Consider the following 14627-nt stretch of genomic DNA (forward strand, 5'->3'; position numbering starts at 1 on the left):
GTGGGGATGGGCTGGATGTGGGTCAATAAATAGAGGCTGAATCCTGAAAAGACAGAGGTGTTATGTGTCCAGAGTTCTCATGTCTGGGAGTTGGGAAGACAGCCTGTTCTGGATAGAGCAGGCCTGCAGCTTGGGGGTACTGCTGGATCCAACATTGTCACTGGAGGCTCAGTTAGCCTCAGTGTCTAGGAGTGCCTTTTTCCAGCTCCGGCTGGTTTGCCAGCTTCATCTGCTTTTGGACGAAGATGACTTGGCCATTACTCCATGCTCTGATAACTTCCAGATTGGATTATTGCAATGTGCTCTGCGTCGGGCTGTCCTTGAAGATAACTTAGAAACTTCAACTGGTCAAAATGCAGCAGCGAGATTACTCTTTGGGGTTCCCTTTAGATCCCATGTAACCCATTTTAACACAGCTGCATTTGTTGCCAGTTCATTTCCAGGCTGAATTTAAGGTGTTCACATTAGTGTTTAAAGTCCTTAATAACATGTTGTTATGTGCCTCCAAGTCGACTACGACTTATGGCGACCCTATGAATCAGTGACCTCCAAGAGCATCTGTCATGAACCAACCTGCTCAGTTCCGGTCTGTGGCTTCCTTTATGAAATCAATCCATCTCTTGTTTTTCTACTTCCTTCTGTTTTTCCAAGCATTATTCTCTTTTCTAATGAATCATGTCTTCTCATTATGGGTCCAAAGTATGATAAGCTCAGTTTCATCATTTTAGCTTCTAGTGACAGTTCTGGTTTAATTTGTTCTAACACCCATTTATTGGTTGTTTTTTTTTGCAGTCCATGGTATATGCAAAGCTCTTCTCCAACACCACATTTCAAACAAGTTGATTTTTCTCTTATCAACCTTTTTCACTGTCCAACTTTCACATCCATACATAGAGATCAGAAATACCATGGTCTGAATGATCCTGACTTTAGTGTTCAGTGATACATCTTTACATTTGAGGACCTTTTCTAGTTCTCTCACAGCTGCCCTCCCCAGTCCTAGCCTTCTTCTGACTTCTTGACTATTGTCTCCATTTTGGTTAATGATTGTGCCAAGGTATTGATAATTCTTGACAAGTTCAATGTCCTCATTGTCAACTGTAAAGTTGCTTAAATCTTCTGTTGTCATTACTTTAGTCTTTTTGACGTTCAGCTGTAGTCCTGCTTTTATGCTTTCTTCTTTAACTTTCATCAGCATTCGTTTCAAATAATTACTGGTTTCTGTTAGTAGTATGGTATCGTCTGCATATCTTAAATTATTGATATTTCTCCCTCCAATTTTCACACCTCCTTCATCTTGGTCCAATCCTGCTTTCCGTATGATATGTTCTGCGTGCAGATTAAATAAACAGGGTGATAAAATACACCCCTGTCTCACACCCTTTCCGATTGAGAACCGATCAGTTTCTCCATATTCTGTCCTTACAGTAGCCTCTTGTCCAGAGTATAGGTTGCGCATCAGAACAATCAGATGCCGTGGCACCCCCATTTGTTTTAAAGCATTCCATAGTTTTTCATGATCTACACAGTCAAAGACTGCTGGAAACATAAAGCACAGGGTGATTTCCTTCTGAAATTCCTTGCTCCATTCCATTATCCAATGTATATTTGCGATATGATCTCTGGTATCTCTTCCCTTTCTAAATCCAGCTTGGACATCTGGCACTTCTCACTCCATATATGGTAAGAGCCTTTGTTGTAGATAGAATCTTGAGCATTACTTGCTTATATAGTTCTTCAGTGTGTTGCTTCCATCTTTCTTTTATTTCATCTCAGTCAGTCAGTGTTCTTCCCTGTTGATTATTCAACATCCCTACTCATGGTTTAAATTTCCCTTTCTCCAATCTTTTGGAATAGGACTCTTGTTCTTTCCCTTTTCGTTGCCGTCTTTTATTTCTATACAATAACTATTGTAATAGTTCTCTTTGTCCCTACTTACTAGTTGCTATGTTATTGCACTTAGGGTTCTAACAGTGTTTCTGTCTCCTTTTGCTTTTGCTTTCCTTCTCTCCTTAACCATTTTAAGAGTTTCTTCAGTCTTCCATTGAGATCTTTCTTTTTAACTAGAGGGATTGTCTTTTTGCATTCTTCCCTGATCATGTCTCTGACTTCAATCCATAGTTCTTCTGGTTCTCTGTCAACTAAGTTTAAAGCCTCAAATCTGTTCCTTATTTGATCTTTATATGCTTCTGGGATGTTATTTAAATTGTATTTTGGCATTATGATTGCTTTGTTGTTCTTCTTTAGCTTTACTCTGATTTTCGATACAACCAGTTCATGATCTGTACCGCAGTCTGCTCCTGGTCTTGTTTTCGCAGAAAGTATGGAACTTCTCCATCTTCTGCTACCAATTATATAATCAATTTGATTCCTATATTGACCATTTGGTGATGTCCACATGTATAGTTTTTTTGGTTGCTGAAAAAATGTGTTTGCAAGAAATAAATTATTGGCGTCACAGAATTCAATAATTCTTTCTCCTGCTTCATTTCTGTCTCCTAGGCCCCATTTCCCCACAATTCCTAATTCTTCCCTGTTCCCTACTTTTGCATTCCAGTCCCGCATGATTATAAGCACATCTTGTTTTGGTGTGTGATCAATTTCTTCCTGTACTTCTGCGTAAAATCTCTCCCAATTCCTCCTCTTCTGCATTTGCTGTCGGAGCATAGACTTGGATGATGGTTATGTTGATAGGTTTCCCATTTAATCTCATTGATGTAACTCGCTCCTAATTGCTCTTGCTACATTACTTCTCACTATTAAAGCAACCCCATTTCTTCTTAATTTCTCATTTCCTGCATAAAATATTTTGTAGTTGCCTGATTGGAAATGTCCCATTCCTGTCCATTTTAGTTCGCTCACGCCAAGTATTGTAATGTTGATACGTTCAATTTCTTGCTTGACAATTTCTAACTTTCCCTGGTTCATGCTTCTCACATTCCATGTTCCTGTGTGCGTCGTACAACTCCGGACTCTCCTTTTGCATCTGTGTACATCAGCCTCTGGGCTTCCTTTCGGCTTTGACCCAGCTGCTTCATTAGTCACAGCACTACTCGTACTTGTCCTTTGTTCTTCCCCAGTAGCTCGGTGAGTGCCTTCTGACCTGGGGGTCTCACCTTCCAGCACTATCTCGTGTTGCAGTTTGGATACTCTTTTCATAGGGTTTTTGTGGTAAGAGATATTCAGAGGTTCCTCCTTGGATGCCCTTGCTAGGAGTGTAGCCTCTTGGTTGAGACTCCTGACGGCATTGCTCTCAGCTTCTTCAACACTCTCAAACCCCCTCACCACATTAAGGTGTGCATCCAAAGAGGACCCAAATATCTGAAAGACCACCTCCTCTCCTACAGACTCTCCTGGGAGCCCTTTTTGTTGTTCCACCACTATCGGAAGCTCAGGGGTGTGTGTGTCTTGGGAGAGGACATTCTCTGTGGCAGCCCCTAAGTTGTGGAACTCCCTCTTCACTCTATACAGTTTTCGGTGAATGCTGAAGACCACACCTCTTGAAGCTGGCTTTTGATACCTGAGACATATAGTTTTGGGACCCTAACCCTATTTTCTGATTTTAGGTTGTTTTTATTTTTTTAATGCTATATTTTAAAATTGTTGTAACCACTCTTTGGCTGAAGGTGGTGGTGGTGGTAGTAGTAGTAGTAATAAAATAATAATAATAAAAACATAGCAAATGTGCAATAGCACAGATCTTAAGCTATGGTTTGCATTTACAAGAAAATGTATAGAAATCAGTGTACAAACCCAGATATGTATGTGAAATAGTATTGCCACAGAGACCTGTACAACCAGAGGAAGATGATTTTCTTCCATTGGAAGTTGAATTTTTCATTTTGAGGCTTGTATCTCCTCCAACCTCTCTAGGTAATAATACACAATTTGGCTTCAATTGATTCCTTTACCTAGTACACCACAGGCTTTGGTAACATATGGACTGCTATGTTTCCCTTTATTTCTGCTCTCTGCCTACCCAGGAACCTGTGTGTTTTGCTTAAGATTGGAATCACCATGGAACCCTCTCTTGGTGCTTGCCAAGCTCTCTGTTCCACTGTATTAAGACAGTTCTTGGGGGGTTGTTGTCTGGGTTTATTTTTGAGGGGATACTAGCTTTTTGGGGTGTGTGATATTCTGGGGTATGTGTTCTGCATGTTGTTTGGATATGGGTGTTCTGCATTTCGGCAGTTTTTCTCCTGTGAAATGGGTACTTTGTGGTGCTCATGACAGTTGCTTAGATTTCCAAATGTGTCTCCAGACTGAAAAAGGTTGGGGGGCTGTGGCTTAATGTGTGGGATAGATCTGAATAACAGTCAACCTTTATGTTTCCAAAAATGGCACTTGGCCACTGCTGATCTCTTCAGTGTGTAATCTAGGGCTATGCTCCGGATTCGGCAAAGGACCAAGCCAAATCGAGCCTATTCAGAAGCATTTGGGTCTCAGCTGAGTTGGGTTGAGATAGCCCCAGATCACTCTGGGCTGTCCTACCTGACCCATAGAGATCTGGGGCTATCAGGGAGCAGGGCATGGGGCAAGCTTGTGTGAGAAGGAAAAGAGAAAATGGGGAAAGGAGGCACCTCTTTGTGGGAGAAGGTAGGTGCCTTTCCTACCCAACCTCTCCTTCCTGCCAGGCCTCCTCAAGCCCCGTGCACCAAATCCTATATTGGCCCATGAGACCATTTTCCCTAAACCACACCCATCTTTCCCACACCTGACATCATGTGATGTCGGGTGTGGAGCACGTAAGGATGCAGCTATAAAGGAACAGAAGTGTATTCTCCTGTAATTGCACTACTCATCTGTATTCCATAGTGACTGAATGATAATGGCTAAACTGAATAGACTTGAAACTGCAAGCTAGTCCCAATTCAGCCAACTTGTATTATCACCTTGCCCAGTTGGTGTTGACCCATCACAGGGTCTTTTCAGTTGTGGCTCCCCATTTGTGGAATGCCTTCCCTGGTAAGGTGTGTCTGTCTCCATCATTACTGATTTTTAGGAGGAATTTGAAAATATTTAGTCTGATGGCTAAAAGACTGTTCCTGACAACCTGGAGATCACTGGATGAAGAATAGCTTAAATGTAACTGTTTTTAGAATTTTTTGATTGTTTTTAGAATGCTGTTTTGTTGTTAAATAGTTTTGCTGATATGTTTATGGGATATAAATTCAATAAATAAATAATACTTAAGATGCCATCATACACCCATTTAATATTGTGTTTGGTACACACATATTCTAGTCCCTCTTTTAACTTTAAAGGGCTACTAGTTAAAGGTTAGAAAAGAGTTTTGGAACAATATGTACAGCTGTTTCAGGTTCTCTTTTGTAGACTTAAATGGCAAAAGGGGTATGTGAGAACACTATGTGTGGAGCCAACATAATGCTGAGTAGTTGCCTCCTGTGGAATACTGCTACTCACCAACAAAATGGGCCAGATTATCCATCTGTTATAACTGATGCCCCAGATCCTCTCTATCTGAAACATGCTGCAATATAGATAGGTTTGGTCATATTAGATGCACAGAAGTTGGTACTGACCTGCTAAAGAACAGACATATGCCTCCTGCTTTCATGTGAGGATGCATTGTTTTTGTGCATAGATATAGCTGTGTACAGCAGAGCCTTTTTTCAGGATAATGGATTTTACCAGTTAAAAACCTAGGGCCCAGAGCTGTCATCTGTATTGGGACCAAATCAGAGCTTGGAAAAGTTACTTTTTTGAACTACAACTCCCATCAGCCCAGTCCAGTGGCCATGCTGGCGGGGGCTGATGGGAGTTATAGTTCAAAAAAAGTAACTTTTCCAAGCTCTGGACCAAATATATAAGATCACAAATGTGATCTGAAAGGCAAGGTTCCTGTAGCTTCTGTTCTTTGAGCAAATGTCACTTTGTGTGCATGCTTTTAATTTTTAAATACAAGACAGTTTGTTATTGTCCAGGAAATTAGCTAGCTGTGGATTTGTGAGAAGGATTCTTGTTTTTTTTTTTTCCAGGGCTGTGGAGTCGGTATGCCAGACCTTCGACTCTGACTCCGACTCCTCTATTTTTCTACTGTCCGACTCCGACTCCTTCATAAATGGCAAATGTATATTAACTAGTAATAACAAACTTACTGTAGTAAAATGGTAGCACAAGGCATTTCATCACCACCACGTGAATCCAGAGCTGGGAAAAGTTACTTTTTTGAACTACAACTCCCGCAAGTCCAATCCCTGGGGCTGTAGTTTTAAAAAGTAACTTTTCCAAGCCTTGGATTCACGTGGTGGTGATGAAATGCCTTGTGCTACCATTTTACTACAGTAAATTTGTTATTACTAGTTAATATACATTTGCCATTTATGAAGGAGTCAGAATTGGAGTCGGAGTCGGTACATTTCTACCGTCTCCGACTCCACCCAAAATTGCTCACAACTCCGACTCCACAGCCCTGTTTTTTTCACATAATAGAGCTTCAGTTAAACTGATTTTAGTTCATTAGTGAATATTGTGATATGAAAGTAATCAACTACATAGTTTTAGAGTAAGCAAACAAAGAGCCAAAAGCAGGTAAGACAAAAATCAACTCATTTGAAATGTGGTGTTGGAGGACAGCTTTGCGGATAACATGGACTGTGAAAAAAGACAAATAATTGGGTGTTAGAACAAATTAAACCAGAACTATCACTAGAAGCTAAAATGATGAAACTGAGGTTATCATACTTTGGACACATCATGAGAAGACATGACTCATTAGAAAAGATAATAATGCTGGGAAAAACAGGGAGTAGAAAAAGAGGAAGGCCAAACAAGAGATGGATTGATTCCATAAAGGAAGCCACAGACCTGAACTTACAAGATCTGAACAGGGTGGTTCATGACAGATGCTCTTGGAGCTCGCTGATTCATAGGGTCGTCATAAGTCGTAGTCAACTTGAAGGCACATAACAACAACAAACAAAGAGCCATTCTTGTATTCTCCTGTAGACATCTGAGCATTGATGCTAGCTTATCTACAGATGAACAAGATAGATGACAGAGTTTTTAATCAAATGCACAGGTATAGCATGGGGGATACCTGGTTTGGCAGCAATACATGTGAAAAGGATCTTGGGATTGTAGTCGATCACAAGATGAAAAGAAGCTGAGTTAGTGTGATATGGAACGGAGGGAAATGGCCAATGCAATTTTAGGTTTCATTAGCAGAGTTCCAAGTTTCAAGAAGTTATTGTTTCACTTGATTCTGCACTAATCCAAACTCATAAGGAGTGGTGCATTTTAAGGGGGATGTTAAAAAATTGGAACCTTTTCAGAGGAGTGCAGTAGAGATGGTCAAGGGTTATAGAAACCAAATTCTGTGAGGAAATATTCAAGGAGCTGGGTAAGTTTAGCCTAGAGAAGAGAAGATTTGTGGTGAGGAGAACATGTCATTCTTCAAATTCCTGAGGAGCTGTCACATAGAAGAAAGACCATTCTTTGATTTATTGTTAAAATGTTTTTTGTACCCCACCTTGTGAGAATAATGTGCCCTGAAAAGTGGTTTAAAAATCTTTTAATAAAACAAGGACATATTCTCTGCTGCCCCAGCAGGCAGGCCTAGATCTAATAGGCTCAGGTTGCAGGAGGATAGATTCCAATTGAACATTAGGAGAAACTTTTTAATGTGAAGAGTAGTTTCACAATGGAACTAATTACCTGGGTGTTCTCTTGCTGAAGACCTTCAAGGAATTGTTGGGGATGCTCTAGTTATGATTTTCCTGAACAAAGTAAGAGGCTGGATTAGTATGATGGCCCACAAGGCTCCCTCCAACATGCACTCCTCTCCCCCCTCACTTGGTATTTTATGTTAAGGAATGCACTTGCAGGTTTTGGAACAGCTGTGTAAGCAATTAAAACTTTTAGGAACAGAAAAGATTTTTTTTGTATTGTCTTAGCTTAGCAACTTTCTCCAAACTAATATTTTCCCTTCCTTATATTTTATTGAAATTGAACATAGGAAGAGAAAGCTGCCTTATACAGAGTCAGACCATTGGTCCATCTAGTGCAGTATTGTCTACACCAGCCTTTCCCAACCTTTGGATCCCCAGATGTTGCTGGACTACAATTCCCATCAGCCCCAGCCAGCATGGCCAATGCTCAGGAATGATGGGAACTGTAGTCCAGTAACATCTGGGGACCTAAAGATTGGGAAAGGCTGGTCTACACTGACTGGCAGCAGTTCTCTGGGGTTTCAGACCAAGGGCTCTCCCAGCCCTACCTGAAGATATCAGGAATTGAACCTGGAACCTTTTGCGTATAAAACAAATGCTCTACCATCTAGCTACAGTCCTTCTCCCATTGAAATGTATTTCCAATTATTTTTAAAACAGTGGTCCTCAGAAAGCCAGTACTGTCTATTGTTAAAAATATAAAAAAAGTATAAGGAGTTTAGATTAGCACACTAACATTAGAAATATAAACTTGGAGGATGTGTGGTTTTTTATAATTTCTATTTGGCATTCTGCCTTTTTAGTTCATTTCCAAGAAAATGATATCGTGACAAAAGGTTAAAAGACTTTCCACTCTATGCAGTGCAGATGAGTTAACTTTCCTAAATTTAGCAGCATTGGCTCATGGTTTGTTTGTGTTCTTGTTTGTTGTTTTTGTAGGCAATATCTTTAATCCTCAAGTCAGTTTGTTACATATCTCTACACTGGGATTTGAGACTTGAAGGTTTTATATATTGGCCATAATCCATTACAAAATAACTCAAAAGAGTATTAGGGTAGAAACACACTTACTGTTGTGCTGGTTCCAGTATGTCTCTTCCTCTCTTCTCAAAATGGGGGCACACAATGCTAGTCAAACTCCACCCAGTTTTATTCTTAAAACCTCCTTGGATCAGCTCCAGTGCTCCCCCCCCCTCCAATTCAGCTTCAGGGAGCTTTCACAACACATTGGTAGATCAGCTTCTTTGTCTTCCAGGTGTGGCCAGTAGAAATGCTTTGCTATAGGCTCAGTCAGAGACAGAGATTAGCCCAACACTTTGCTATGGGTGGTCTTGAAATGTCTGAAGGCAGCAGCAGGGAGGGGAAGTGTGGCTAGCAGAAGGCACTGGTGCTTTAAAACGCAGCCAGAAAAACCATTCTGGCTATTTTTTGAAGCAACTAGTGTGCCCACAGCCTTTTACATGGATTTATGGGCTTAAATCTGTGTTGGATATTTGGCTATAACATCAGAGTCTATTTTTAAAAAACTTGATTTGCATAGTTCCAGTAAGATTACATTCTCTTAGTGTGTAATTTGATTATACCTTCTAGCAATTAGCTCAGACAAGTGATATTATGTTCTCACATGCACAGTTGAATTCATGGACAAGTGGGCAAAAGTATAATGTTAGCTCTAATTGAATTATTCTGATAAAAACAGTATGTGAATACTTGGACTTTGATTTTTGTGGGGGCTTTTGAAACTAATCTCATCAACTCCATTAAATATCTCCCTTCAGTTTTTTAGGAATTATGTCTGTACTTTGTCTTGTGGATAATACGTTTGGATGTTCAAAGGATAATTTGAGTTGTCATTTCTCTTTCATTAAAATAGTACCTCTTGATCAGGAATCTAAAAAAGATGAAATTGCCTTGTGGTGTTCACTGCCCCCCCTTTGACTACCTTGTTCATCATTGGTAGGAGAGCAAAGTGAGGGGAGGTACCAGCTTCATTATTGTATTCAGTGAAAGCTGAATTTGGTTATTTGAAAAAAATATGCAAACCAGAGCTGGGGGGGAGGGCTGTGATTGGCTTTCTTCTTTATTAAATTTCTTAGTCGCCCATCTGGCTGGTTCTCCAGCCACTCTGGGCGACATACAAATTAGCATATCAGTGCAATAAATATTAGAATCTGAGCCAATAATAATAATAAAATCTATCTACACATCTAATAACATAGCAATCCAATAAACATTAAAATCTACACCAATGATAATAATAATAATAATAATAATAAAAAAACCTAATCCTCCCCAAAGGCCTGCCTGAAGAGCCAGGTCTTCACGGCCCAGCGGAAACTCATCATAGAGGGGGCAAGGCGGAGATCATTAGAGAGGGAGTTCTACAGGGTGGGGGCCACAATTGAAAAAGCCCTCTCTCTAGTCTCTATCAGATAGCAATGGCTGCTATGGAAATATGGTATTCTCCAGTGACAGGCAAGAGGTGGCAAAAACAAGGAAAGCAGATTCCTCTCTTTTTTCCAGTGATACTCCCCAAATTCCCTCCATCATGTAAAGGGGCCCCCTTTATGCTGGAGGAAGTAGGGTAAGGGAAGCAGTTTAATGATTTGGTGTGGGAGCTGCTGCTGAAGGAGAAGTTAGCAGAAAAATGCATGCTGATTTACTGCCATTAGCTTGAATACCTGCAGTGCCCTAACAGTATTCAGGGTGTGGCTTTGCAAGCGCGAGTGGTCCCAGCTGCACTTAAAGAGGTGGTGATCTGACTGCTCCTGAAAAAGCCCATTGGTTTGTGACTCTTGGATGAAACAGATTATCTTGACCCATTCCAATCTGGGTTCAGGCCTGGTTATGGGATTGGTTGCCCTAATGGATGACCTTTATCAGGAGAAGGACAGGGGGAGCGTGATCCTGTTATTCTTACTTGATCTCTCAGTGGCTTTTGATACCATTGACCATGGTATACTTCTGAGCCGATTTGGTGAGATGGGTATTGGAGGCACTGTTTCACAGTGGTTCCAATCCTATCTCCAGGGTTGTTTTCAGAGAATAGCATTGGTTGATTGTCTTTTAGTCCCCTGATAGTTGTGCTGTGGGTTGCCGCAGGGTACCATCTTGTCCCTCATGCTATTTAACATCTATATGAAGCCCTTGGGAGTGGTCATCAGGAGATTTGGGGTGAGGTGTCAGCAGTACACAGTATGCTGATGATACCCAGCTCTGTTTCTCTGTGTCATCTAAGTCGGGGGAGGCCGTGCAAGCCAAGGACCAGTGCCTGGACTTGGTGGTGGGCTGGATGAGGGCCAGTGAACTGAGTCTGAATCCTAGCAAGATAGAGGTGCTGTGGGCTGGTGGCTCCCAAGTTTGGTTAATTGGGCAATTGCCTGCTTTGGATGCAGTTGTACTCCCTCTCAAAGAGCAGGTTCGTAGTCTGGGGCTGCTCCTGGATCCATCTTTGTCACTAGAGGCCCAGGTAACCTCAGTGGCTAGGAGTGCCTTTTACCAGCTTCAGCTGGTAAGACAGCTGTGGCTGTTTCTGGACTGGGATAGCCTGACCACTGTTGTGCATGCATTGCTAATCTCCAGGCTGGATTACAGTAAGGCATTCTATGTGGGGCTACCCTTGAGGTTGGTCCAGAAACTGCAGCTGGGCCAAAATGTGGTGCTGCGATTACTTACTGGAGCAGGGTATTGCCAATATGTTACCCTGCTGCTGAAAGGATTGCACTGACTGCCTATTAACTACCGGGCCAACTTCAAGGTCGTAGTTTTGGTGTACAAAGTCCTATGCAGCTTGGGACCAGGATAGCTGAACGACCACCTTACCCCTTATACTCTGAGTTGATCACTGCACTGTGCAGGTGAGGGCTTCCTGCAGATACCATCTTATATACGCCTGTTTCCTGCAGACCTTTATAGGAAGCAGACCTTTAGTGTTGTGGCACTGACACTTTAGAATTCCCTCCCTGTAAATATTAGACAGGCACCATCTCTGTTATCTTTTCAGTACCTGTTGAAGACCTTCCTCTTTCAGCAAGTCTTTTAAGTAGAGGCCTTATCCCAGTCTGTGTCTGTGCTGAAGTTCCTTTTTAAGATATTTTTAAAGTTGTTTTTTAAAGATATTTTAAAGATGTTTTGTTTTAATGTTTTAAAAAATGTTTTGTTTGAATATGTTTTAAAGTCTTTTGTTTTTAAGAAGTTTTAAAGGACTTTTAGTGTTTTTGTTTGCAGTTCTTGGTTCCTTCTGGGAGGAAGGGTGGGATATACATTTAATAAATAAATAAAATATTCTTCTTTGTTTTAGGATACTAGAGAAAGATGGTGGATCGCTTGGCAAACAGTGAAGCAAATACTAGGCGAATAAGCATAGTGGAAAACTGTTTTGGAGCTGCTGGTCAGCCTCTGACTATTCCGGGCCGTGTCCTGATTGGTGAAGGAGTACTAACAAAGCTGTGTAGGAAGAAACCAAAAGCAAGGCAGTTCTTCTTATTCAATGATATTCTTGTGTATGGTAACATTGTCATCCAGAAGAAGAAATATAACAAACAGCACATCATTCCATTGGAAAACGTGACTATTGAGTCCATTCAGGATGAGGGAGATCTACGGAATGGGTGGCTTATCAAGACCCCAACTAAATCTTTTGCAGTGTATGCTGCTACTGCCACAGAAAAATCTGAATGGATGAACCACATAAATAAATGTGTTTCTGATTTGCTTTCCAAAAGTGGGAAGACCCCCAGCAATGAACACGCGGCTGTCTGGGTACCTGATTCAGAAGCCACTGTATGTATGCGCTGTCAGAAAGCAAAATTTACCCCTGTCAATCGTCGACACCATTGCCGGAAATGTGGATTTGTTGTATGTGGGCCCTGTTCCGAAAAGAGGTTTCTTATTCCTAGTCAGTCCTCCAAGCCTGTGCGAATCTGCGACTTCTGCTATGATCTCCTTTCTACAGGAGAGATGCCTACATGTCAGCCCACAAGATCAGACTCTTACAGTCACTCACTGAAGCCTCATTTGAATGATATATCGGATGATGATGATGATGATGACAGCAGTGACTAAGTAATGAAAGAGAATGTCTTAATATTATATTTATGATTGGTATTTGAACCTGGGTTGCTGTATGAGAAAATTTCTAGTTACAGACTCTTCTGAGAGGCCTACCCAAGCCATGAAATTTGCCTGAAAAACCTTTTAACTCAAATGTGCTTCAGTATCTGGATCACTTAGATATATCATTACTCTTATTTTCTGCAGGGACAGACTGTTGCAAATGTATCATTTTCTAGCTTTGTATACTTGATTTCCTGTGTAGGGGTGAAGTGGTCATTCTTCACTTCTTCCTTCCCAGTGGAAGGTTAGAAAACGAAGCACAGGTTTTGTTCTTTTCTTTTGCTACAAAGACACACCCCACATTGTGTTTGACAGTGATATCCTATCACTTGTTTTTAATATTGGGGAGGGGGACAATGAAACCAGCATAATGAAACTGTGGTAGTTTTGATTAGCCAATTGAATAGGACTTCTAACTAGGCTTTGAAACTGATGCTATACTATGACCCTTTTTAAACATAAATGCATACTGTAACATTATTAATTTTTTAAACGTTATGCAAGATGTCATATACCAAGCAGTGCCTTGTAATGACTGCACTGTTGCAGGAAGAAACTAACCCATTGTACCCTCTGTCATGCAGCAAACTAAGATATAGTTGGTGCTATTGACAATAATTGCTGTTGTGCAAGTAGGAGTAGAGTTGTGAGGGCTATGAGTATATCAGTACTACAGCGTATGTTGTCCACCAGCCTCCCTACCCCCAATATGCTACATGAGGGCAGATTTGGCATTATTGTGGAGTCTTTAACAAATGCAGCTTAAGCTCCATATAAGTGTCGCTCCCACACCATGCATAAAACTGCTGGACTTGGGGATATCTAATAAATTAGATCTTTTTCAAATGGATTTAATGTCTTGCTGTTTTCAGAACTGTGTAAGATTGTTAAATGTTTATAGCTAACAGGTATTTGTAATTGAGAACTGTATTTTGTCTCAGATCATGGTATTTGCTGTAATGTTCTTGATTTGGTATTTATAAAATTAATTCCTTAGATCCTTCACTAACCTTTTTAAATGTTAAGAATGGCATTTTTAAAACAATTAGAAAGTGTTTTAAAAGCACAAGAACATGGGACAATGTCCCAATCAGCCATTTGAAGAAAAAATATCCATCTTTTGTACACAGCTGACCTCGAGATAAAAAAGAACTGCAGAAGACTTCATTTTAAACATATACATCCAAGACCAGGACGATTAGTGCAAAAAGTGTTTCCAATAAAGTATTTACTTTTTACCTGTAACAATATTCTTTTCTATGATGGTGTCATTTTTAGAGAAATGTCAGATTTAGCTCTGTCAAGTTTCATAAAAGCCTAATACATATCTCTATTTTTATATAACAGTAGTGTGTTTAATCAGTTTATGTAAAAGTCCCCTGCATTGTGTGGGAATTGAGTAGCACCTGAGAGTTTATAAAAATGTTGAATATTGTTTGTACAAAAAAGGTATAGTATCTAGAAATACATTTATTAAGTGACAGTTTCTGTACTGTTTGCCTCATCTGGCAATAGTTGGACTATATTTATTGAATAAACAATCAATTCTGCATCTTGCACTAGTCTCCTAGTCTGTAATCTGACTGCTGTAGCACAGCTGTCAGTGTTGGAAAGTGAGATGGGGAAGAACAATCTTAAGGCAGGGTGATGAACCTGTGGCCTCCAGATATTGTTGGGCTCCATCTCCCATCTTCCCTGATTGTTGGCCATGCTTGTTGGTGTTTACGGGAGTCCAATAGGTTCCCCATCCCAGCATTAGCTGATAGCGAGCAGACTCCACCTTCACTTGGGATTTGCTGGGGAACTTGTTGGAGATTGTGT

The 14627-nt window shown here is 40.6% G+C and overlaps 1 protein-coding gene across 7 annotated transcripts in view; it reads left to right on the forward strand.

Annotated features, from left to right (window-relative positions):
* The window catches only part of PLEKHF2 (pleckstrin homology and FYVE domain containing 2), a 28180-nt gene extending 13817 nt beyond the window's left edge, over nucleotides 1–14363 (forward strand). For all 7 annotated transcript variants that reach the window (XM_061603427.1, XM_061603437.1, XM_061603467.1 and 4 more), the window contains one exon: nucleotides 11992–14363. In XM_061603427.1, the coding sequence (XP_061459411.1) occupies nucleotides 12006–12755 (750 nt within the window). In that variant the 5' untranslated portion in view covers nucleotides 11992–12005 and the 3' untranslated portion in view covers nucleotides 12756–14363. The remainder of the gene's footprint in view (nucleotides 1–11991) is intronic.
* The last annotated feature ends 264 nt before the right edge of the window (nucleotides 14364–14627 follow it).

Source organism: Rhineura floridana, chromosome 1 (assembly GCF_030035675.1).
Source record: "Rhineura floridana isolate rRhiFlo1 chromosome 1, rRhiFlo1.hap2, whole genome shotgun sequence".
Taxonomy (NCBI): domain Eukaryota; kingdom Metazoa; phylum Chordata; class Lepidosauria; order Squamata; family Rhineuridae; genus Rhineura; species Rhineura floridana.